At 48.8% G+C, this 25,302-nt stretch overlaps 6 protein-coding genes across 6 annotated transcripts; 4 read left to right on the forward strand and 2 right to left on the reverse strand.

The window, feature by feature from the left end:
- The first annotated feature begins 2,757 nt into the window (after positions 1-2,757).
- F5B22DRAFT_75439 (uncharacterized protein) lies at positions 2,758-3,931 on the forward strand. The gene is made up of 3 exons (XM_047980543.1): positions 2,758-3,016; positions 3,127-3,495; positions 3,547-3,931. Exons 1-3 carry the CDS (start codon positions 2,998-3,000, stop codon positions 3,795-3,797), a joined length of 639 nt encoding a protein of 212 aa, XP_047832292.1. The 5' UTR covers positions 2,758-2,997; the 3' UTR covers positions 3,798-3,931.
- Positions 3,932-4,915: 984 nt separating this feature from the next.
- F5B22DRAFT_75457 (terpenoid synthase) lies at positions 4,916-6,767 on the forward strand. Its single transcript, XM_047980544.1, has 3 exons — positions 4,916-5,807; positions 5,879-6,149; positions 6,205-6,767. Exons 1-3 carry the CDS (start codon positions 5,453-5,455, stop codon positions 6,602-6,604), a joined length of 1,026 nt encoding a protein of 341 aa, XP_047832293.1. The 5' UTR covers positions 4,916-5,452; the 3' UTR covers positions 6,605-6,767.
- Positions 6,768-6,944: 177 nt separating this feature from the next.
- F5B22DRAFT_600187 (uncharacterized protein) lies at positions 6,945-9,378 on the reverse strand. The gene is made up of 4 exons (XM_047974503.1): positions 8,583-9,378; positions 8,393-8,494; positions 7,798-8,288; positions 6,945-7,689 (listed from the first exon to the last, which is right to left on the reverse strand). The coding sequence occupies exons 1-4, from the start codon at positions 8,724-8,726 to the stop codon at positions 7,422-7,424; spliced, it is 1,005 nt and encodes a 334-aa protein (XP_047832294.1). The 5' UTR covers positions 8,727-9,378; the 3' UTR covers positions 6,945-7,421.
- A 5,180-nt stretch (positions 9,379-14,558) lies between these two features.
- On the forward strand, positions 14,559-16,019 carry F5B22DRAFT_75524 (kinase-like domain-containing protein). Its single transcript, XM_047980546.1, has one exon. It carries the CDS (start codon positions 14,703-14,705, stop codon positions 15,828-15,830), a length of 1,128 nt encoding a protein of 375 aa, XP_047832295.1. The 5' UTR covers positions 14,559-14,702; the 3' UTR covers positions 15,831-16,019.
- Positions 16,020-17,606: 1,587 nt separating this feature from the next.
- Positions 17,607-18,114, forward strand: F5B22DRAFT_75521 (uncharacterized protein). The gene has a single exon (XM_047980545.1). It carries the CDS (start codon positions 17,748-17,750, stop codon positions 18,051-18,053), a length of 306 nt encoding a protein of 101 aa, XP_047832296.1. The 5' UTR covers positions 17,607-17,747; the 3' UTR covers positions 18,054-18,114.
- Positions 18,115-23,091: 4,977 nt separating this feature from the next.
- On the reverse strand, positions 23,092-24,671 carry F5B22DRAFT_635299 (histidine phosphatase superfamily; the record flags this gene model as incomplete). Its single annotated transcript, XM_047977114.1, has 3 exons — positions 23,092-24,029; positions 24,105-24,560; positions 24,617-24,671. The coding sequence occupies 3 exons, from the start codon at positions 24,669-24,671 to the stop codon at positions 23,092-23,094; spliced, it is 1,449 nt and encodes a 482-aa protein (XP_047832297.1).
- Between the last annotated feature and the right edge of the window lie 631 nt (positions 24,672-25,302).

A 25,302-nucleotide genomic window follows, 5' to 3' on the forward strand; every position in this document is an offset into this window, starting at 1 on the left:
TTTCAAAAAATACCCCACACTTTTATTTCACCTAACCAACCCCATCCCCCACGCCCCTACTCTCAAGCTTTTTATTTTCTTTAATTAAACTAAAAAAAAAAAAAAAAAAAAAAAAAAAAAAAAAAAAAAGCAATAAGACAACGTTCAATAAGCGAGAGAAACAAGGACCCATTATATGCCGTTTCAATAATGTTTTGGCGTGGCGGCTCTCAGCCAAGAAAGCGCGTCGCAATTTGGCACTTTTGCAAATCTCGCGCTAGGTACATTTCGTGCTAGCGGATGTTGCAAGTCGTCGAGATGTTTCTGCCCGGATTGTCGAGGCCGGTAGGCCGGTAGGCCGGGAGACGGGTTGGGACGGACCGGGGCCTGCTTAGTGCGCGAGACTTTCTCCCATCACGGCTTAGAGGCGGAAGCCAGAAGGCAGAAGGGAAACAGAGAAGGAATGGGGGGAGGGAAAAAAAAAACCAGGGCTCAGATCATGGCAGGCCCCGTTGTTTCGTGTATCGATTCATCATGGCAGGATTTCTGGAGGTTTCCTGAGTAAGTAGTGTGTCACGCTAGCTATGGCGATCACAGTATGGGATTCTCACATTTATTTGATCAGCACCATCGTCACAGGCAGGCAGGCAAGAGACAGGTATGTGTGTAAGCGCCCGTGCGCTCAGGATTTGAAGAGGAGAGAGAAAAAAAAAAGCTGTTCAATTCACCGCTCAGACACCGCTCATCTTAACAGCCCTCTTGTCCGTCTCCTATTCGCAAGGTCCCGTTCGACCATGTGATCTGATCTGCAGGCTCGTGATCAATACTTGCTGCACGTACCAAGTGGGAAAGGGTTTCTTTTTAATTTGGGGGGAGGGGGGGGCTTTGGTTTTTCTCTGCTCTACTAAGCAATCGTGCATGTGGTGTTGACGATCCCCAAGAGATGGAGAAAACGGCACTACACTACGCACAGCAGATGCTATGTAAGTAAGTAAGACTAAGGTTTGTTGTTGTACTACCTAGGTAGGTCATGTACTGGGTTATCCTGGATTATCCTGGTGGTGTAGAACATGTGAGACAAAAATCTACACTACTTACATAGTAAGTAAGGAATAATCTAAAAACATCTATCACATTTCACATTTCCAGATCGGTGGTTCATCTGCCCTGTCCTATACACAAACCGGAATAGTGCAAGGTGACTAAAGTGCGATGGCTGCTTCGGTGGCTTTACGCTTGCACATAAGCTTGTACGCACTGTCAGAATACTGTCGGGATACTGTTTGACGGCGCTGTCCGCTGTCGATTTTCTGCTCGCGATGCTCACGATGCAGAATTGCGCCCGAGACAGCTTCACGTATCCACAACTCGACTTGTCTTCCCCATCGTGTACTATGTAGTGGGCGGTACCAGCTGTCCTCATAGCTTCTATACGACTTACACTATCTAGGCCGGGCTACTGTACACGTAGCTCATACACTATACTAGCCTTCCACGTGTGCGCGACAAGTACATGAAGCTATCTTCATTAGGTTATGTCGTCCGCTTCTCCCGTCTCGAAGATCAGGGTGTTGCGAGGGCGGTCGGGGAGCAGTTGAAGCGGTGTATTCGTTGAGTCACGCGGTTATCGTGTTATTGTTTGACGATCTTATGTATCTTATGTAGTTGCACAGCGGTAAACGGAACGTTTGTGGTGTGATGTATGTAGCGTCGCATTGACTGCATTGAATACGATGGGCTTCCTCTTTTTTTTTTTTTTTTTTTTTATGTATGTGATCGTGTGTGCAGCAGCAGAGACAGGGGAGGGCTTGCTTTGGGCTTGGGTCTGTTCTGCGTTGCGTTGCGTTGCCTGGCTTGGGGGTGGGACTGGGGCTGGACCTTGGCTTTGGCGTTATTCACATTACATATACCTAGTAGTGAAGACAGTGACCGACCCACCGATGGGAACAATTGCCATTCTCCACGCACATCGAAGATGGAGGATCGGGCAGAAAGGCATGTCCAAACTGATCGAGGGCGCCAACGGTAAACCGGTAAACCGGTGTTGGCACATCGGCGTCTCTGGGCTGAAGAGGCGCGATGTGGCTCATTGTGCGGCGGCGTCGTTACCGAGCGTTTGTTCCTGAGGTTGCAGTGACAGCGCGGATCCGGGGGCTTATGCATGAGGTTATCGGAGCGTTCCAATCATTCGGTGCGTCGGTCCTCGGCTGGTCGCTTAGCATCTTCTGCCAAGTGGAGGATTGGAGAGATGGGCAGAAGTGGGCAGAGTGATGGGTCCGAGATGGGCTCTTATGCCAGCTTGCATATAACAGGCATTATTTGCCGACGACCTACCTATTCTGATTATTCTGAATTATGTATACATGCCTACATACAGACACACATACACACATACAGCAAGGCAGGCTGCCTATTTGACCGCACGTCACATCACATCACATCACAGCGCATCGCATCGCATCGCTTCGCTTCGCTTGGCTTGGAATTGCAGCGGAGCGGAGCAGACAAGAGCAGACCAGAGCAAAGATGCAGCTTAACCGCCCTACGTTAATCAATCATGGCATGTGTCACACTTGCCGACAGCTGCATATAGCCTCTGACACACGACCATACATACCGTACATACATACCTACATATATATATTATATATATACACATAATATTGCCTACGGGAGGCGTTCACGGCAAGCCCAGGCCGGCCCAGGTCATACCTCTATCGACCTAACCATATACCTAACCATATAACCATCTGGCTAATCTGGCGCCATACCTAACGACACATCAAACTGCCAGAAGTGCCGAGTGGTGCCTGCTAGGCAGCGTAGTGCTAGCAATGTTGTACGACCTCTCGTCGTGCCTTTATTCCCGTGTACCTGCTTTAGGCCAGCCACAGCTCATCACCACCACCACAACAATACCACCACACCACCACAACAGCTTCCCCTCATCGCCACGTGTTAGTAGACAGTCAACGTGCCGTCTTGTGTAGTGTAGGAGGTTGTGTATTATTGGAGCTGATGCGGTGGTGTAAGACAAGTAAGCAGCCTCCTCGGTGCCATTTTTGCCGAGTGTGCGCCACTAGTGTGTGTGTGCATAAGTATATTTGGACATTGGACATGCAAGATCCTGGCCCTGAACATCACCAGGAACATCACCAGAAACAACAGGCGGAGGCTTAGTGTACACGACGAGTAATGCGTATTATGCTTGTGTATATACGGGAGTTACTATGTATAAAGATAGACGGCTACTTTTAGTCCAGCACAACTCGCCCACGCGGCACTTTGCGCACCGCACCACACTGATTGATTACCGGCCGCGGCATTCCCACGGGGCAAAGGAATTCTTAGGCACAGCCTATCACATAAGCTGGACCAGGGAGCTGTTCCTGCTCGGCAGAACATCCTCGCTTATTCGTCGTTTCGCTGGCCAGGGCCTTTTTCGGAGCGCGTCAGAAGGAAGGGCGAGCAGGGACAAATCTTTACATGTTCCCCGAGCAAACCGGCAAAGCAAGCGTAAGAGCCCGTGAAGCACGCACGCAACCTGACCTGCCACTGACCTGCCAGCGACACGACCGAACGATCCCTCACGACAAACAGGCGATTCGCCAATCGACACGTTGTACCCGAGCAGGCCCGAGGTGCCCAATATCGCAGTTGGGTTTTATGCCAGCTTGGCTTTGAGGGGTAAAACAGGTGAACGACATGCACGGACATGCAGCTCGCCATGTACTTACATGACATGTATACTCAATCTGGAAATCTATATGTTGCATATTATAGCTCATGTGTTCAGACCAGGTGTTCTAAGCAGGTGATGATTATTTATCACTTCGACATCTGATTAATTGGCCTGGAGGCTCTGTGATCAGTGACTCACCAGCTAGGGTTCCTTGACGCTAGCAGCGCGGCCAAGGGTCTGCCCGGTATTACCATTGTCGCCATTGCTCAAAGCAGCCAAGGTAGACCAGGGGCAGCCCGGTGATTGGACCGAGCGCTTGTTTCCGGTCTTGAGGCGGTGCAGGGATCCGGGGTGGTGAGGCTAATTGCACCCACGACACTAAACGGGTGCAATTATAGAACAGATGTCAGACCCGAGAAAATTTTCGTGGCGTACCGTAGTGAAAGAGACTCTCGCCGCTGTCGCTGCCGCTACTAATGTTATTCCCTGCCAGTGCCCTGCCTTGTCTCGAGACGACCGCGTGTGTCGAGTCGAAGCCATGCCCTTGGCGGCGTTGAGCTCCAGGAGAAAGCCAGCCAAGGCTGGATGGACGGGACAGGGCTTCTTTTGCAAAGGCTCGAGCGACCGTTATGGTGTAACCTATCGTTCGGTGTGACGAAAACGTTGCGAGATCCGGAGGAAGGTCAGGACAATAACGTCGGTGAAGGTGCTTAAGCGACCTCACGATCCTTGCTGCTGCTGATGCGAGACTGGGATCTTTTTATCCACGCTGAGCGTGAAGAGCCAACCTCATGATCAGAATCAGCTGTGTGGGTGGATGACCCATGTTGTCTCCGTCTCTGGTCACCTCACATGGCCGAAAGAAAGAGGAGCTCGCTGGAGCTGGGGGAGGAGAGCTACCATGGTGATGGGTCGAGTAAGTTGCCAAGTTCGGCAGTCCGCACGACACTGGCCGAAGATCTCTTTGGGAAAACGTGACGAAAGAGTCACCTACAGGCTATAACCGCCAGTCAGGACTTGCGGCGGGGGTTCCGCTTGGGAGAGAGAGAAAAAACCTGCCTACCTCAGACGTGATTACCCTTGGTAAGGCCGTGCTCACCATGCCTACTATGAGCCCGAAGCTTACGAGTCGCCCCTCACTTGAGAGTAGCTAAGCACATTTGGTACCAATTTAACACGACGCCGCGGATTTGTGTAGGAATAGGCGTGAATGATCAACTTGACGAAATCTGCTAGACAGCAGCAATAGAGAGCCACCTTGGTCACATGATTGCTAGTGAAAGCTCCGGAAGAGAATCCGGGCCCATGTCCTTGGGCCGCGTTGGAATCCTACGCCACGTTCCCAGTAGTAGTTGGCAGGGGAGGTGACTTCATTAAAGTGAATCCCTCCACAATTTCTGTCAACAATTTCCCAGACCATTGGTTCGGGGCAAGCTCTCAGAACCCTGAGTAGACCCCGAAGCTACCCAGTCAGTCCCAGCGATCCCAAGTGGAGAGAAATTTCTTCCAGAACGATATGATCCTGGAGCCTTCGAGGCTTGGATGTGTACCAGGTTCGGTATACACCCTGCATGATGTCAGCTCAGTTTATTGGTTTTCCCACGTCCTCACTGTGCGTGACAACGCATACAATTTCTATAAAGCAAACCGAACCCCCTTCGTCCCATTTCTGTTACCGAGCTCTCATCACTCCAATCATCTCACATACATAACAGCCACCTTGAGCACAGACTGGTTTCTGTTCTGCTTAACCCACACTCCTTTTAATACTATCTTACCCAACCCATCAATATGACACAACTCACACTCACCGGCGGCTTACTGCTGCACGCCGACAAGCATTCGTCGCTGTTGAAGTTACCAAGGCCTCTACTGAGGAGGAAACCATCGTCCATCAAAGTCAAGACGGCTTCTCACCCACAGTCTATCACAACATTCCCGGTACGGGTACACAAGGAGGACAGCCAGATCAACCAAGGGGCCTTGAACGCTAGGAAAAACTTCAAAGATGTAGCCAAGAAGACAGATTTCAGATCGCACTCCGCTGGACCCTATGGAAACTTCTTCGCCACGTGCTGGCCTAACGGAAAGACGGAGAGAGTAAAGTTGGCCACTGAGATCATCGAGAGCTTATGGATATACGATGGTAAGTCATTACGTCTTATTCCCAACCCTATTTACTCCATGAGCCCTTCAACTGACATGAATACCTTGAAGATGTCATGGAGGATGTCGACCACGCCGGTGCCGTCAAGGTTCACGCCAGCGTCAGGGATAGTATAATCGGCGCGGAGAAGCCCAGCAAGAAGAACATGATCGCCACGTTGTTCAAGGACTTTGGAGCCAGGCTGAACCAGATGGACAAGCAAGGAGCACCCAAGGTCCTTGCTTCGCTCAAGAACTACCTCGACAACTATGACAGCCAAAAGACCCCATTCACCACCATCCAGAAGTACACCGAGTACCGTATCCTGAACGTCGGCTATGGGTTAGTGACCTTCTATCTTATCTTTGTCTGATCAAGCCTACTAACTAAGTCGTAGTATCATGGATAGCTTCATGCAGTGGACCGTGGGTCTTGACCTCAACGAGGCTGAGACAGACGAGGCTCACAATTTCTACATGTCTGCCGGACGTGTCATGGGCCTGACAAACGACCTGTATTCATGGAATGTCGAGCGAACCGAGTCCGTCGACGCTGCTGACCGCAAGTGGAATGCCGTCCCGGTCATCATGCAGCAGTATGATCTCAGTGAGGAAGACGCCGCCGTCTTTCTCCGTGGTCTCATCGTCCACCACGAACAAGTCACCCGCGAGCTGGGCCAGACCCTCCTGAGAAGATTCAACTACTCACATACAATGACCAAGTACGTCGAGAGCGTCAGCCTCATGCTCGGCGGCAACTGCTTCTGGTCAGCGACGTGCCCCCGATACAACCCCTAGTACGAAACATGAAACGATAATCACCATCCTTTCTATCTTTTCATTTTCATGTTTTTATTACTAGAAGGGGCGGGTATTTGGCATGATTGCATTGGGTCTGGTCAAGAACGTGACGGCGGCACTTTGGGAATTGAAAAGTTTCACGGCGACTACATGTACAGGGCAACCACAGGAGTTCGGGGACACGGGGAAAGGAAAGGGGAAGACAAAACTGGAAGACGGGTTAGAATAGATCATACGCACACGCGTGAACGTTTTAGTTAGACACCTACCATTCACTTGGACATAGTTATTTTCCTTTTTATACCTGTCATCTTTACAACATATGCACTTTATACATAATACCACTTTCGCTTCTCAAACATATGAGTATCCTCTCTCTCTCCCGCTGTGTGTGTCTGTCTCTTTTCAACTTTCTTCCTCATTGATGATGATTTCTAGGAAGACTATCCGTGTTTCCCAAGTAAGTGGTATACCTATTCATATATGAATGAATACAAGAACATGGTGTGTGCTCTTTTTTGCGCCGGTACACCGAGAAAAGAACAAGGCCAAAGACATACAGACACAAAAAACCCATAAAGTTGTAACGACGAGTAAATACTCCCTTTCCTCCCATGACATCAAGACCGTTAAGGTTATTAATTATAAAACAAAACAAAAACAGAAGGAACCTCTCTCCCTATCTGTTTCATGTAGAGAGAGAGAGAGAGGGACATGAATTTTTGTCAAAATAAAATAAATCAAAGTCTGACAAGACGCCTTGTGTGTGCTTGGTTTTTTTGGTTTCGCTAAAAAGACAAGAAAAATTTCTCATTCATACATCGGAGTACTTTACTTCATACTGAACGGTTTTATGCACGCGGCCCTTGGGTACGATGAAGTCCTGGCTCTCGGCATCATTGAAGTCCTGCAGTTTCATATTGTTGCCCATCTCCTCACGCACGCCCGATGCTCCCTTGGTCGAGGCCGCGTACGTGCCGTATCCCTTACCAGTCGTCTGTCCGAACGGCACGAGCTTCAAGAGCGGCCGCAGGGCAGCGAGGGAGCCGGTGAAGATGGTCAGGCCAAGTTCGGTGATGGAGCTAAAGTTTCGCTGTGGTTAGTCTCGTTGAAAGCTGACGACTTTGTTTATCGCCGGGGTCTCAAGATCACAGTCAAGAGTTGAGGTGATGGAAAAGAGGGCAACTCACTAAACAAATGTGGTCAAGTAGGCGTTCGCAGCCTCAATGCCAGTGGGTGATTTCAGGTTTCCGACATCGACGAGGTATTTCAGGCGAATGATCGTCACCACTGAGCTCGCGACGCCCAGTCCCAGGAGGACGATAATGGAGGCCTTAACCTTGATGCTCAGCTGAACGCCCTTCAAGAGGTAAGCCGGGAGACCAGCGTAGAGGAAGCTCGAGGCGATATCCATGGCAGAGATAGAGTAACCGGTGTTAGCGAGGACAGCGGCCGGGAGGCAAGTTCCCGTTCCCTCGCCCCAAGCCACCGACAGAGGCACACATTGGAACGCTACGAGGAGAGTCGTGACAGTCGTCCAGATCGTCAGGGCCACCATGGAGCAGATCAACACTACCCGGACACCCTTGCTCGTGACGGCGATTCGCAGCAAAACGAGCGCCACGCTTATCTTGGCGACGTAAAGAGCGATAACATACGTAATAGTTGAAGCGACGAAATACTGGATGGAAAGAAAAGGAACCAAAAAAGTCAGCCAAGTCCCCCGTTCGCTTAGAAACCACATAAAAGGTGAGTCATCGAGATATGCGTTGGATTGCCACTCACTCTCGTCGCTTGCGACACGTTATAGTGTGGTTTTGGTGTTGCGTCGCCATAGCCATTCTTCAGAGATACCAACGTTAAACTGCAAAGTGTGACAAAGCCGCCCTATGCATAGAGCCACGTCAGCATTGATATATCCCTTTTCTCCAAGTACCATAACCTCCCAGAGGTGTTGGCGATGATGGTGTCTTACGAAAGCGACCACCATAGCATAGTCATCATAGCCAAAGGATTTGCTCATGCGGGTCCGGACGAATACCCTCAGGATAACGGCGATACTGTTGAGGGCGAGGAACGTGTAGATCGCCGGGGGAAGACTGTCTCGTGCCCACGCCATTTTCCTTGTTTCTTGTTCTGTTTTGTTCTATACTTGATTCGATATACCAGTTGACAATATGTATGGTGGCGGCGTATGGTTCGGCTATATGCACTAGGGGGGCATGGACGAAGAGGCTACAGGAACAGCGACAGCTATCAACAACAATGAAGTAGTGAAAGCGGCTGAGTCTGATATAGAACAGATAATGAACGATGAGTCTTGGGTGTGTCCTTTCCCCAGGATTATGCTAATGAAGGAATGCAGGGTAGGATTATAATATAAGAGATTGGGAAGCGAAAAGCTCGAGAAGTCCCGGTTATGACGAGGTAACAGGTCCCTTATGTTTTAATTGGGCTGAGCGGCCCTAAAGACTATATTGGGATAATTCAATGGTTGATCAAACAGTCCCCTCTCGGTACCAGGTAAAATACGACGTCGAGGAGCACGGGAGTAGGGGTGGTGCGGATCGGGGAAGTGGGTAGTATAAGTTAGCGCTGCTTTTCCAGCCAGACCTAGAGGGGGTGGGTGGATTGCGACAGGACGACAGCCGCTCTCGAGTGGAGGGAGAGCTGGTTGTTCATACAAATAATAATAAAGGGGTGGGAAAGAAAACGGGCTGGGCTGATGGGATGGCTTATGTTCTCGTAGATAACGGAACTACACCACCTATTCTAACGAAAAAAAAAAAAAAATGGAAGCCCGGCTGGGCGAGAGGTGACAGGGGGATGGGATGAGCATAGACGATTAGTGCGAGATATTCCTGTGTTCCTGTGTTCCTGGCCTCCGCGGCCTGCATTAGCGTGCTGATGTTCGCTCACTGGCTCGCTCTCCTCGCAACACACGGCGTTGATGCTCCCTCCAGGCCATGCTCATGATGTGCCACATGGGCCCATCAGCAGGCCAATAACTGACATGTCAATTTCACGAACCCATTCACAATGCTATAAAGGAAGCCTCAAAATTACGAAATAAAACAGCGGGGTGTCATTGTTCCCTTGTCTTTAGTGTGCGGTTAATGCTGTGCGCGCTCGTTCTGTGGCGACTGCTCATTCTTTTGTCACTTGGAGACTCGGGTCTGTCGAACGACCCTCTTCTGCCCTCTGTAAATGTTCTGGTCCGCATGAAATACGCAGACGCAAAAGCCTACACTATTGCTTGTGTAGCAGGGGGCAGGCATTATGAAGGAAAACGGCGCCGTTGATCCACACACAAGTTACATGTAAGCTCGTTGAGCATTGTTCAGGTTGCATCTGATGCTTTGCGGGGGAGCTACGCTACCTATAACGGTTTTATCGGCTTATATGTATACATAGTTGCACAAAAGATAAAGCAACGGAAATCGATTCGAACGGGTATGGAACACAACGGACGGGAGGGGGCGAGACGGGAGGCCGTGCCACTTTTGCCCGAGATCTCTTGTCTCCCCAGGGGGGGGACGAGGTTATCGTTTATCACGTAAGGCCAGGCGAGGCCCATGATTGGCTGATCATCGAAGATTGGCACATTACATACCTCAAGCTGCTTGGTTTTCCCTATAGCCGTGAGAACCATTTACGGCGATGACTTCGCGGATGTTGCCAATTGGACAAACACAGTAGGGATTCCGGCAAGGAATTGAAGAGACGAGACTGCGAAAAACCGTATAGCGTAGCAGTAGTGTAACGAGCCCATACTTCGTACGGCGAATGGAGGATGTATGCTCGTCAGCATACAAGTTGACCAGGCTCGCACTGACCATGCTTCCAGACTTGAAGCTAGGGTCAGGCCCACTAGCGCTGGGATCTGCTCGGGGCTAATATCTTATTCATCACGATAGTCCGTTATACTGCGGGCTGTAGCGCAGCTATCTATCGTTCGATGTGCACTAATTCCTGTTTTGTGCTGGAGCGATCGTCTCGCCTCCGCAGCGCTGAAAGAATTAAGTCGAGGTTGATAATAATACGCGTAGTACTATCTATGTATGCGCTGCGCTAGGGAACATGGTTCATCCAAGTCCCAAGTGGCTCTGGTCGATAACCGATTACCACTGAAGAAAACGTCAAGATCTACAAGTTCTGCACAGATTATGTCTCACTGTAATAATCATCCCAACTCCAACTCCAACTCCGACTCCTATTCACTAGGTTGGCTCACCTGCTATACGTAGTAGTTCAAGTGTGGTATGGTGTGGTGGTATACATATGCATCGGTATTGAGTAGAAGCACGAGGACTTGAGTAGTAGGCAGGGATAGGTCACGTTGTGTGTGCACTAAAGAACAATAGGCATATGTAAGGTACGCCTCGTCGCATGGCCCAGGCTCCACGATAAGGCCACAATTCATGGCAGAGTCTACCAAAAAAAAGAAAGAAAACTCACAATGCGAGGTGTCAAGTTTTTATGTCTCTTCGAACAACTGCCGGCTGGGCCGGAAACCTGCTTTGATATGTATGTATTTGGAGGACGATAGAGGATGTGATCAGCTTCGCGCCGCATACTGTCAGCTTCCAATGTGCACGATAAGACGCATACTTAGAAGAAAGCTCTTCATGCAGGTTGGCTCTATGGGCTGTGGTTGGTTATCGGGTAGAAAAGCCCGGTGAAAATTGCTGTGACTACTTCCATTGGCCAATGTTGGCCCCCTTCCCCGCCTCGCTATTCAAGTAGTATCGTGTAGTGCGACGCGCCCGTCGCCGGGGGGTTGGACAAGACAAGGAGGCCCCAATCCTTCATCAGCTGTCCTTGGCTGTCAAGTAGAGTGATGCAACCGAAGACCCAGTGACTCGGGACAAGTTGTGTTGCTTTCGGTACTTGAGCCTGTGCATCGTTTCAATTTCTCTGTTTTCTTGAATGATACATTAGTAAATGAAGGACGGCAACTTGTGAGTAGAAATGGTAGGCGGTGCGGAGATTGTTATGCTGGTGATATACCGTACTTACATCGTAATATACCTCTTTCTACCGTACGGGCCGCGCCGAGCGTTGAAAAAACCTTAGTGCAGTGTAACAAAGCCACGTAGTCTGTGTACTTACTTCGTAGTATGGCTAGAGCCCATTCTCGTCGTTATCCACAGGGGTCCTGGCCGGAGTAGTGTCGCGACATCTCGCAATAATTTGCCCCATCTATGAAGTGGCTGGAGTCACGTGAAAAGCCCGCAACTACTTTCTTATTCTAGTAGTACTGTTCTACTTACTATGTAAGTAGTTTCTCTTTGATTAGTTACGGTTAGAGTTAACCACTCAAGGGCCGGCCCCACTCCCCTGGTTTACGAAGAGCCATGATTTGCTCGCGTTGAACATCTAGTCTCTACTAAGTAAGTACAGTACATGAATGGAGGTCAGCCGTGGTAGTGTAGTATACTACCTACGAAGTATGTAGTGTTGCGTTGTGTACACCTCGCCATCCTTGTTATGGGCCTGAATCTCACATCAGATCTACTGGCAAACTACTTGTACAGGTAGTAGTGTAGCGCGTACCTACACTAGTTGGTGTAGTGTTGTAGACGTAACAGCTCTTTTTTTTGCGCCTCATTTCTCTTGTCAGCGCCAGCAATACACTACTGCAGCTAGACGGCCGTTGGGTTTGCCGGTGGCTGCTTCACCGCTTGACCGCTCTTCGGCCTCGTCTGTTGGAGGAATAAATACAGGCTGAGCCCCTTCTTACCTGTCTACTATACTAGGTATGCGAGTAGCCCTCACCAGTCTGTAGCTTACATAAACCGGATACGGACTCTCGCTCAGCTGGCTGAAAGATAACCTACCCCATATCTTCAAATCTTCCAGACGCGGCCCGGCAAGTCGGACGATTGTTTAGTAATCTACCCTTGGCCGATTCTCTCTCCTATCTGCCGTTCCATCTACTTCCCCCTTCATCCGGTTCTTACTATCTAAGTAATATACCAGTGTAGCATTAGCCCACCTCCATTAACATTATAACGGTTTATTCCTGCTACGTCTTGGCCTTGACACTCACCCGGTTTGTGCCCCTGATCCCCAAACTGCCTCCTGTACCTACATTTCCAGCTCTCCGGATTCGGTCATTGATCATCCCATTTCTGCGTTTCGTAATGCAACATGCCACCATCTCTCAGCATGCCCCAGTCTGTCATCGTCAGTAGCCTACTTGCTAACCGAAAGAGCATTTAGGAGACAAGGTGTCCGGGGCGTAGTACTGTATATTACTAGGTATGTAGGCTGTGCCTCACGCCTCTATAGACACTATGACACCTTTAGAACTAGTGCTGCTATCGATAGAGACTATTTCTTTATCACTCCGTAGCTCCCGTATCGAGTTTCAATATAGACATGAGACTGCCTTATCGAAGTTTATTAAAGAGGGCATTACCCGAGTTCAGGCCAATGCTTGGACAGTTTAATTCAACGGCAACCATCAACCTTATCCAGTAAAGTTCTACTTTCATCACTCATCTCCGTACTGGTTATCTAGGCGATATCTCCGGTTGGGGCCGTCAGCCAGGCGTCCCGTTCCGAAATGCGATGTACGCTCGTCATCATCTATCCGCCCCCCGACCTGCCTCTGAGTGGTTGATTAATTTGTACAAACTTGATATTCCATTGTCGCCGGGGTTGTGCTCACTCTTTAACACAAATCTAGTTAGCAGATTGGCTTACAGATGGAGTTGCATGGGGCGACTTGTATATAGCTCACTCCATTTCGATACAACAGCAGTAATTCAACCAATTGTAGACGACTCCTATTCTGCATGCTTACCCTAGATTGGTAGTCCTCCACGTATTAAGTATGCAGTAATATAGTGTAGTATACACTAGCGTATGACACCCCAGTCCATAGTAGTCCATAGTCTTGACCTGACTAAAGCCTCCGAGAGGTGTCTGAATTCATTTGGCATCTCAGTCTGGCCAACCATCAATGTTATACAGAATATTCAAAAACGTGCTTCTAGTTCAACACGTGGAACGTACACGCAATGCCAAACTAGGAAATGATGCCATGATAGACAGCCACAGACAGTTGCTCTCATCGAAAGCGTCCAAGAAAGCTACCTAAGTTGGCAACACATGCGGGGGCAAACCTGCAACCAACGCTGCAACCACACCCAACAACGGACCAGGCCAAGGATCCCATGATTATTAGCACAACGCCAACATGCTTGCTTTCCTAGTATTACACAATTCGGGCGGGCAGAGGGATGGGAATCGCTATCCTCCCTGGCCCAGCCACCCTTGTTGTCCAGGGTGAAGTGCTGCACTAATGTTAGGAAATCTGAATAAAGGTTGATAGACCATCAAGTTGCTGCACTAGGACATAACAACCAGTCTCGGCAAATGCCTAATTTGGACTCTAGACCAGGTAACATGCGGCATATTTGTTAGTTTACATTAGCTATCCTAACAGTTAACCCCCCTTCCCCCCTGGGTCTTAACGTCTCGCAATAAGTGAAGGGATCAAAGTACACTACATATCTCGATCCGCATGGTCAGCTCCTCATGTAATGCATGTTCAGATGTAAATCTTACCAACATATCTCTGGCGCGGTTCACGCGCCCTTGACATCGTCCTCTCGTTTACGGGTTTTCCCATTTTGTTTCAAGGGTCCAGGACAAACAACTGAGGCTAGAGTCGATCTCCACCGCTTAGTCTCATGTAGACGACCCAGGCCTTACTATGTGTGTATTAGGTGCATTGGAATGTATGATTTGCTGCAGGAGTTCGCAATCTTAGTTACGGACAGAGGGGTGTGGTAACCCCGCCATCCTGTCCAGACGACCATCTCCCTGGGAGACGCTGTGCCGTATGGCGAGGTGTCAAGGATGCGAGAGAAAATGGTTTAAAGGTCGGCCTGCCGATTGAAAGGGGGATGAGCTCTCTCGCGTGTGTCTGGTTTATCATCTCATACTCGTCATTCCATAGTCCTCTTATTATATTAGCAGCAGGCCCTGTCTACCATCATCCTTTGATACTCTTCGCGTTGGAGCACTTGCTTTCATTACCCATTCCTTGACCTCCCTTCCTCTTATCATCCCAAACGTCACAATGGCCGATACGATCGTAGAGCAGCGCAATGTCTCGCTGCCCGCCCTCGACGGCGGCCTTGACCAACAACTCAACATTCCCCCTAAGTCCAAATTACCCGCTGTTGCCAGTGACATCAGCCCGTCATGGCTTACCTCCGTCCTCGGCGTGAAAGTCAGATCAATCAAGCGTATGAATGAGGTACCGGGTACAGCCACTAAGCTATACGTGACAGCCAAGAACGAGAACGGGGAGAGACGGCTCTGTGTCAAGGGCGGTTTCAACCCGGCCTTCATTGAGCAGATGCCCTGGATTGTCATGATATACCAGCGTGAGGTTGAATTCTTCAACCGCATTGCGCCTACACTCAAGGGCATGGATCTGCCCAAGGCATTGTGGGCTGGTTACAACCAAGCGCAAGGCATTATCGTCATGGAAGACCTGGCGGCGCGTGGATGCACCTTTGGCAATCCCGTCGAGACCTGGCCTGTGTACCGTGTACGCCAAGGTGTTGAGCAGCTCGCTGCTTTGCACGCCAAGACCTGGGGTGTCCAGCCTGCCGACTACCCCTGGTTAACCTCAGATTATGACCAGGCCATCCTCACACTCATGCAGACCTACGGCGCCGTTACCAACGGGCCCGATCGTCCATATGTGCACGAATACTTGCGGGATCAGGATCGCATGATGGCCGTGTTGAAGAAGCACTACCGCTCGCGGAACCCTAAGTTCCAGTGCCTGCTTCACGGCGATGCGCATCTCGGCAACACATACCTCGACCGCGGCGCCCCGCGCTTCCTCGATTGGCAGATGATCCACATCGGCAGCGCGTTCCACGACGTCGCTTACTACATCGCCGGCGCACTGACAGTGGAGAACCGTCGCACCTACGAGTGGAGGCTCCTTGACCACTACCTCTCCATATTAGCAAAATTCGGAGTCAGGGAAAATCTCAAGACATCCGACCAGGACCTCCGCATAGAGTACCGTAAATCTTTCCTCGCGGGTGTCGGTTGGTTAATGTGCCCCTATCAAATGCAGCCCAGGGAATGTGTTCACGCAATGGCTGGTCGATACGCCGCTGCTCTTGACGACCACAAGGTACTTGAGCTTGTCGAGTCTCTCCCTGAGCCCGAGACTGTTGCGTAAGGGCCTCACTCTACACTTCATTTGACTGGGCGGGTTGGGCGTATCGGGGGCTTAGTATGGACTGTCTTTCTGTATTGTATTGTATTTTGTTTTGTCTGATTTCACATGAAAAGATACCAGATCGAATCTGCTGCTGTGTCAGCAGACGATCATTTTGAGATGCGCAGGGGCGCTTTACTGCCCACAACAGAGGTTTCCTTGATTTCGAGAATACAAAACCTTGATTGTAAAAAAAAACATTGCATTGACGTGTTTGCACTTAGGTATTTGAAGTCGTGTGAACAAGCTTTCCCCAATACCTAGGTAGAAGAGTTCTCAGATCCAACCTGTAGGTAATACATGCTTTTCCATCGATAAGAGATGCCTGGCATTCACATATGACAGGTCAACTAGTCGATGTGACAGAATGCGCATTGTGCATTGGACTCTACCAAATGCGCCCTAAAGCACGCCACTTCACGTGGCTTCATGTCAATATCTACCGAACTGTCTACGTAGTAGGTAGACATGCAAGGTCTTTCTATCATTTACGATCCTGAAGACTATATGATGCCCTCAGATGCTAGACATTCAAACACGAAAACGACATATAGTTCAGCTATCAAGGGGCCATTGAAGTTTACATCTATTTAGTTTATCCTGCGAAACCCCTGCATTTTCCAACCCCTCTGACCATTCGTCCGCCCGTTCTTCGCACTACGGTCTTGAGCTTAACCACTCAGTGGACGACAAAGCCCTGCAGATAATTCGAAGGAGATCTCTTGCATTCCCGGAACTTGGTTTCCTCTTTGATGCGTTACGCATGCCAAGTTCAATGATTATCCCCGCGTATTGAGCTTCACCCCTACCTACCTTGCCTATAATACTTGCTATATTAACGTAGATACTTAGTATGCGCTCGCCCTGGTCGCATCGACGCAGGGGGCGGACGGGTACTAGACGGGGTTCGGCCCGTTACCAGGACCCGGTTTTATCGGAAATACATTGGCTTGCTCGCCCTACTATTCAGGAGACACAAACTAGGCCTATAACAACAAATTCTGTGACGATCTCTATTACAGTTCTCCCCCTATCCGCCCTATGATAAAATACCGACATTGCCGCTATCGAGGCCGCGGTCTGTGTAGCCCAACTAACATGACGAAATTTTAGTGATCGGCATTTGACTGCGCGTGAAGCGGAATGAGGTTTAACAGTTGAAAAATTCTAAATTGCGACAAATACATTTTGTGTCCAGGGTTGATTTGTACAGCACTATAATCAGCTAAACGCACCTAGATTGGATCGGGCAACAACAGCAAATCGATCGATCAGACAGTCGAGAGTTATTACCAGGATTACTTACTATAGACACCGTTCAATCGCAGTCACTACCCATATAAGAACTTTATCCCTACTTGTGAAGTAGTACTCCCGGTGGTCTTTCCTATAGAGGTAGGTATGCAGCTCCTCTCAAAACTAAAAGATGTTACGCTTGAAACCCGCTGCCCCGGCTTAGGTATAACATCACGGATTAACACATACACGAATTGTTACACAAGGAATGCTGCATCGTATTGGTGCACCAAACGTTTAGTAATAAAGCCACGGAAATTATATGCGATCAAGGAAAGGGCATGTTGTTTCAGACCTTAATCATCAGGGTCGTATGCTAGCCGATATCTCATTGTGAGACACATCAGCGACCTTGCGAAGTGCTGCGATCCGATACCTCTTAGTATATTTGTCTATGTGGTGTTTCTAGCATCTGAATCCCCACAACTTCTGGGTTCTCATACAAGCAGGTCTATGGGTCACATCGAGTATATGCACCAAACGTTAGTCATTCGGACATGCGGGAGCCGAAGCGCAAGTCGATAGTAGATCTCATTCACTAGTAATCTAGATATCTACCATGTAGGTTGTGAGCATATAATCATGTATTATACCTCTATCTATCTTGTGATCCACCTTATTACATCCTGGGCAATGATGACATGGACTGGAGCCGGCGCTTCAGCGAGTTCTCTCTTCCAGAATACCGCCAAGAACCATGCGACCGCTGTACTTAGTAGGCGTTGTACTTCCCTTGGCGGACTGTATGGTCCTAAGCATTGCGTTCCTACTTTGCTGGGGTGGCATTTCCCTTTTACAGCGAAATGTTATTGTTTACAAGCGAGTGTGCTGCTTCAAATCGTCTGGGTATCAATATTGTTAGCATTTAGAGGCGTAGTATACATGTAATCGAAGCTATTGCTGCCCTCGTCTTCACAGGTGGCATACTACACTATTAGAATAGTCCGGGGCGGACGGGATATCGTTAAGAGTAAGATACGTTAAACTACAGCCAAGTTCTCACAGATTTGAAGAGTTGCGATACATCACGGAATATTTACATCCGCTGCTGGGTTTATGGAATTTAGAAACTGGTTTGAAGATCTCAGAAGCGACCACCAGTGAACCATAGGGTCAGTCAATTGCGATGCTGCTGAAGAGCCTTTCAATCGTACGATGGCAATCGCAGACCTTGGATAACGTAAGGCGTATTGATTCTAAATAGAGAAATCAAGGCGTGCAAGATAGCCGAGAAGCTGTCCCGGTTCTACTTGAGGGAAATGTGGAGAATACGACCCCTAAGTTGACGCATGAGCTTGTCGTTGATTCGCCAATTTCTACTATGTGAAGGCATTGAAGCTCCTCTTGTCAAATGTCAAGGTACCCTGCTCCTTGCGTCATTGTCTGTGTGTTGATCCGGCAGAGTGTATTCACGCGAAGTATTGGGTGGCAGGAGGAGATTCCTTGACGATACTCACTAGGGAATCCCAGTGTTTGCCTCGGACCAACACCAGGCGGGCATACGGCGAGTTGGCGTGGCATGGATATCCCTGAAACGGCCACGCCACGTATCTCCAGTCTCAGACCGAGGCAGAGAAGCTTCAACCAGTAGCAGAAGTATTCACCGCGTTTCCAAAGACTTCATGATTACTAGTATTAAGAGATTATATAGATATCATCCTGTCCGACATAGAGGTCCTTAACTGAGAAAATATTATCGATATGACTCTATTCAGCTTCTATGTTGAAGGAAATGTAACTATGAGCTTAATCCTGTCTCGTAATAAGGCAATGCTGTGATGTCTGAACTAGACGCAGCTGACCGTGAACGAATTAACACAGTGGCTACATTAGGCCATTGGTTGAGTAGACCTCGATTAATCGGCATTCGACATGGACATCGCAAGACGGGCGAATAATTGGTTCATAAAGAGTACTATTATTGGCGAGAAGTGGGTTTATATACCAAGGATAACCTGGTGAGTCGCAGCCGTTACTCCTATATGTAGGCGTTTCACTTCATCATGGAGGTTCCCCAGAGTGCTTCTCATCGAAGCCCCAAGATTTCCCGACGAATTTGACAAGTCCGGGTTTTCTCGACGGTCGGAAGGGGAGAGGAGAAAAGCAAAGGAGCACAAGGCCATTGTGCCCGAGCGGTGCATATAGCAGGGCTTATAGCTCGGTGAACAAATTTATTGAAAACACAAGGTGAAGATATTGGGTTCAGTGATGGTCAGGATGAAATGTGATGGGAGGCCCGAGGTCAGTGTCATCTATCAAAATTTACCCTAGCTGCCTCTGGGTTGGCAAGAAGTAGGTGTACTGAGCTATCTATAGAAAATATTCAGGTAGAGCTTTTACGAAACTCTAGATTTGACGCCTTAGGGGTTTGTGCCTTCAGTTGTCATGTTGCTTGTAGCCTCGAGGTCCAGCGAGAACGACGACTCTTTGCCATTGTACCTTCGTAGGGACACATGAGCCAGATGTATATCCGAGAATAAGGATAGGAATCACAGTTAGTGTATTATCTCCGTTGCAGTCTATGTCAATGTCCTCCCTAATACCCTTGGACACGAAAACAGGATGATACAGAAAACCGGTAGAGCGCTTCGAGCTTTATGTCGAATACCTCAGCCCATTCTATTCTTGGTACACCTTGCCCTATCCCATGTCACTGTAGGCTTAGAAGTGAATTCACGGGCACTCATATTTCTGAAGCGTCTTCTTTAGCCGATATTAAGGCTGTTGATCTAATAGCCCCTATCGTTTGAAAGGCCTCGCAACGGTGTTCTCTGTCTATAGGGTTCCGAATCGGAATGCCGTTGTTGCATCAATTTACTCGGGTTGATCCTGGCGCCTATAATCATTGAACGATATAATAGAAGGCTGAGCTGGAATCTTCGAACGTGCGCAGTTGATGTTTCATGATGAAGCATTCGCTATGGGAGTGTCTCGGTGTTATTGTGCTTAGCCACGCCTAAAGCTTACCAGTACAACAAATTCTGAGCATGACACATCACCCATGACCATTTTCTGGGGCCATGATCAGACCTTGCAGATTGTTCAGTCACCGAAACCTCCAAATCCGCGATTGGTGAAGTCTAGACAAAAGAAAATCTAGACCTTCTGGTGGTCCACTATCTGAACGCAAGTTCTCCGAGTACCGAATGCTTCGGTAAAGAGAAGTATATATATACTCGCACGTGTTTCGGCCTGAAGTCTCAAAGCGAATGTCTATCTTGGCCGTGATGCTCTAACGTGAGTGTCCCGTTGAAACTAGTACTCGGGTGTCACATGTTCTCCTCAGCTCTAGTAGTCTAATTGAATGAGACGAGCTCGTGGGATGTTCCTAAGTACGAAGAGCAATTCCAGCAATTTTTACAGCGGTTTGATCATGCCCACTCTCATGAGTAGGTAAGTATAGTTGTGGGCTACGGGAAGATGCCACGTCATGGGTGTTAGTCATCGTACGATGCCATGCCATACAGGCAACTATGGTCCACTTCCATACATTTTAGACAAGGTTTCGAAGCATATAGATCTGGGCTTATCGTCAAGCGCCCAATGCTGAATTTCCTTCTTCTGCCCTGGCGTCTATGGATAAAAGACATAAACTGCATCAAGTATCCGTTGTTGTCCTCAAGATGGCTTATGAGGTAGAAAAAGCGAGGCACTGGTCCCGAGAAGTATACAGCTGGCTTAACATTATGCTTTATACTATGCTTTCCGACTAGATGTTGATGCAGGTGTGTTGTCGTATAACCTTGCCTGAGTATGTCCCGGCGAGCGTCTCTGTGCGGAAGTCGATCGGGAACGAGCCCCTGAGCTTACAGTGGTTGCAGAATGGGCTGTCTAATGCATAGCCTGAGGGGAAATTCCGTATTAGACTGTGCACAGTCTTGAGTATTGAAGACGAGAACGTCGCTTTGACGTTGAAAAGTCTAACGCATATGGCCCCGCGTCCTTAACAACAGCAGGTCATGGGGTACGATGTGTGTAGTATGATCACGGGTACCAACCTGGCCAATCTCAGTCTAGAGGTTCTCGAAGGTCCTTGTACGATTGGATGAGGGTTGCTCGTTGCGCCGAAGAACTTGTCGTGTACCAGGGGCCAACGCATAGGGTGAGAGCGCCATGACGATTTCCCGGATGTCGTGATAAAGGGCATGATAAGGACCCCCGGCACATCTTCAAGTGCATCAGACTATGGCGGATAATGGTAGTCGTGTGAATGAGCCGCGTGGAGGCGTCTAGCTACCTTTGCGCATCGGAAAGATGAAGGAAATAGAGAAACAATTCACCTAGCTATCATCTTTTATCTAGCCGACTTGTAATAGTGTCTTTATTGGCGTCTATACTGATGATGGTTGATTCCACATTCATGCATAGTAGCTTGGTATAGTTATGAATGGATAGCGTAGAAGAACAGCAGAAATGTTATGAAATTCTACCAAAAGAATGTAGATGTAGTCTTATATGTAGGCAAAGACTTAGATATCGTCTAGCTTGCGAATCTGATAAGATCAGCGCGCGCGGAGTTAGGAATCTGGATATATTTTGACCCCTATACTTCATATAGGAGAACCCAACAAGCACGAACGAACTTTGTCTTACGAACAAAGGCGACGATGAAGTGAAGCCTCTCCTGTACTTGTGTCCTTGGTGAGCCCTTTTCATCTTTCACTAATGCGGTAGATATACTTAGTATATAAAAGTAGGAAAGGGGTGAAAGATATGAAGTTGTGAGGAATAAGAAGGGTAATTGGACATTATAAATATTGGACTCGTTTGTGTGTTGTCTGGTGCCTGCTGTGATACGAGGTATCTTGCCCCCTACGTACTTAGGTAGAAAGCTAATTACAGGCACCCAGCAAGGAGTCTTGAAGATGTTGTCAGCTAACTAGTTTGGAGTCCTCGCGCGCTATAGTTACCCTCCGTATGATGAGGGAGGGTATCAGGGCTCACTTGGAACTATACGCAATAAGCCGCTACAGTTGATAGGATTGACGATGTTCTCCTTTCAGATCCCTTCGTGCGCTTGGTGGCTGACCCTGACTCCATAGACAAGTGAGCCGGCCTTGCGAGGACCGAATAGTTTCACTTCAAATGACCTATGTATCCTTTTTCTCATGGTTGTACAACTGAATCCAGTATGGGACTCGCACATCTCGACGTGCGAAGATGTTCAGTGGGTAGAACACTCTGCAAATCGAAGGCACCATCCCATGGTTCATATCACATTTCAGAACAGTAGGCTTCAGCAACTTTGAGCCGGACCTTAGAGTTAGTATTTAAACATACCTATATAGCAGATAATTTTGCATCCGTGGCTTCTTTGAGTGTCGATGATACTAACGCTCTTCGTCTAGGGTAACCTGCCCTATGAGTGATTACCGCAAGCCATCAAAACACGTAACTAAGACTAAATAATAATTAGTACGCGGCTTCTATTAGTGAATGTACTTGAACCGATTCACGACTTTTCTATCACCGCTGGCAAACGCCATAGGCAGGTGTAGCTATTCGTATATGCCCATACAACCGAATACAAGCGAGCATTCTATACCGCCATGCTGAAGAAAGTGAGGATCACTACGCTGTATATCCGATAGATACATAGCCTATGTTCTTTCGTTCAAGACAACATTGAAAACGGAAAAGAGAGTGTTTTTCTCTACAGCTAGCTGTAGAGAAATAATATCGTGGTCGATGAAGATGGAACATAGACCCTTCACTTGAAATTGGAGAACATGAGGCAATAACTGGCCTGGACCTAATGAGTTTCAATTTGGTTAAACTAGTAGCAAACATATTGTAGGCCAGAGTAGACAAGACTTTCAAGGTTTGTAGTCATCCTCACAAAGCGATAGGGGTATATCTTTCTAGTGCCGTCGTTATAAACTCATCGCTCTCCGTAAAATAGTTTTTCAGTTGCCTGTTACTTTCTTCAAAGGACGCTCCCACGCACGCTCTTTTCCTCCTGTTCAAGCTTTTCTAGCTGTTGATCCTCAGTATCCAAGCTCCCATCATCCGAGCCCTGATCCGAGTTGCTCGGCGCGTCACCAAGCTTATTGGCATGCGCGTGGCGACTAGCATACTTGCTGCCGGCAAGATCCTTACTGCTACTGCTGTGAGTCATGCCATTCCTATCGCCGTTCTTCACTCTCGCGGCTTTTGCGGCGAGTCTTTCCCGGGCGTCACTCTCAGACAGGTCCTCTTCACTAGCGTGGCCTGAATAGGTGCCGCCGAAATCACGACCGACATGAAGGAATGATGGCTTCTTAGGCGTGTTCAGGTTATGGCGAAGGCGGTCTTCGATCGTGATGAACGAGGGTGTTCCGTCTGGCGAGGAGACGATCTCCTCGGAGGCTTTCGTCACGTCGATAGAGGGAGGTTGTAAACTCCGAGGGTCATCTGAATCTTCATCAGAGTTTTGTAGTCGCCTCCCAAGCGTTCTACGTCGAGCGACGGTAGTGCCATTAGCATTTGTCCCGTTATGGGATAAACCAGCATTTGCGCTTGCCTCGTCTTGCTGCCTCAGCTCCAGGAGATCTCGACGTATCTTAAAATGCTTGCTGTGGGAGCATCCCTCGGGACAACCGCCCCATTTTCGTGGTACCACTGGAGTTGAGTCTAACTTCGCCGCATCTTCGGAACCAGCCTGGGTACCCGTCTCCTTTTCCTTGGCCGCCCGTATAGCGGCACGCTCACGGCGCAGCTCGGACCAAGTTCGGAGTTTGTTCTGCAGAATATACTTCCCACTGTCGCGTTTGAGCTTCATGATCAGGAACTCGCAGTGATTCACATTTCGTAGGTCTTCAAAGTATTCGACAGAAAAATGATACCATTTCATCAAGAAAACGCGAGACATGAGACCATGGGTTACTTGAAGATGCGTTAGCAGACTGGCGTTTGGGAGCACTCGGACGACTTGCTAGAAGCAAAAATTAAAGGACATACCAAGTACAAGCACACTCGCGAAATCGTCTTCACCAAACTGACGCCATAAGCTCTCGTTGAAACCCGAAACACGATCGTAGGCGTCTGCGGCACTTTCGCCGTTGGGGATGCGATAGAAGAAATGGCCATAATCAGCGCGTTCCTGCCACATACGCTCCATCTCATCGCTGCAAGGCTGGAAGTTTCCAAAGTCCTGTTCGCGCAGGCGCGGTTCTTCGTATATCTTCATGCTAGCTCGTTTGAAGGGCGAAGGATCGGGATCGTCCGAGGTCAGGGTCTCTAGAATGCCTTCGGTTGTCTCTCGGGTTCGTCGATAGGGTGATGTGTAGAATTGCAAGGTATCGTCGGGGCGCAACATGGTTCGCAGTCGACGACCAGCTTCGCGAGCCTGTGTCCAGCCATCGGCAGTCAACCTCACCCTATGGTCGGGAATTGTCTGATGTATTTCTCTGTTTTCTATGCCTTTGTCAGATCCTAGCACGATATAGCGCCGGCCGATGGATAACACTAACTATTGCCTTCCGATTGGCCATGCCGGATGATAATTATGAGTCTAGGACGGCCCATGGCTGCCTTGGAACGATTGTAGTTTTCGGGTCTGGTCGGGGTGGGATGTCAGATGTTGGGTTTGGGATCAGGGATATGATTATCTGGGACTCGGGATAGTAGAGATGATAGTGACGGCGAGAACGAGCGATAAGTTCTCGGTTCTAGTATTTAAGTGAGGAGGGATGTGGTGCAGGGAAGAGATTCTATGGTTTACGAGCCAAACAAAACTGCCGAGTGAAGTGTAGAGGTGGTGTAGCAATGATGTTTGGATATAAGTGGCGACAATGTGGCAACCCAAGATATGTAGAACAGTAGCTTAGATTACCTTAGATCACCTTAGGTAGGAGCCTATAATACCTCGACTATTGTAAAACACTGGAGGAAACGCCAATCTGTTGCAGAATCGGGCGCTCAATCTGCCATGACAAATGGCGAGTTCCGGGCCGGCGGGACAGCGCCACGCGGACGAGGGCAGCCAATGGGTGGGTGCGCACAGAGCCGTGAATGGCTCGAACAGGAAACCAAACAGGAAACAAACACGACGACGACGATGTTGCGAGAGGCCCGTTATGAGTTATGAGGTTTCATCTCCATCGACCCCTCTCGAGATGCTCTCCCCTCGTCCGGTAACGAGATCCCAGCCCACCTG

The sequence above is a fragment of the Xylaria bambusicola genome, assembly GCF_022495145.1.
Source record: "Xylaria bambusicola strain CBS 139988 unplaced genomic scaffold F5B22scaffold_13, whole genome shotgun sequence".
Taxonomy (NCBI): Eukaryota; Fungi; Ascomycota; class Sordariomycetes; order Xylariales; family Xylariaceae; genus Xylaria; species Xylaria bambusicola.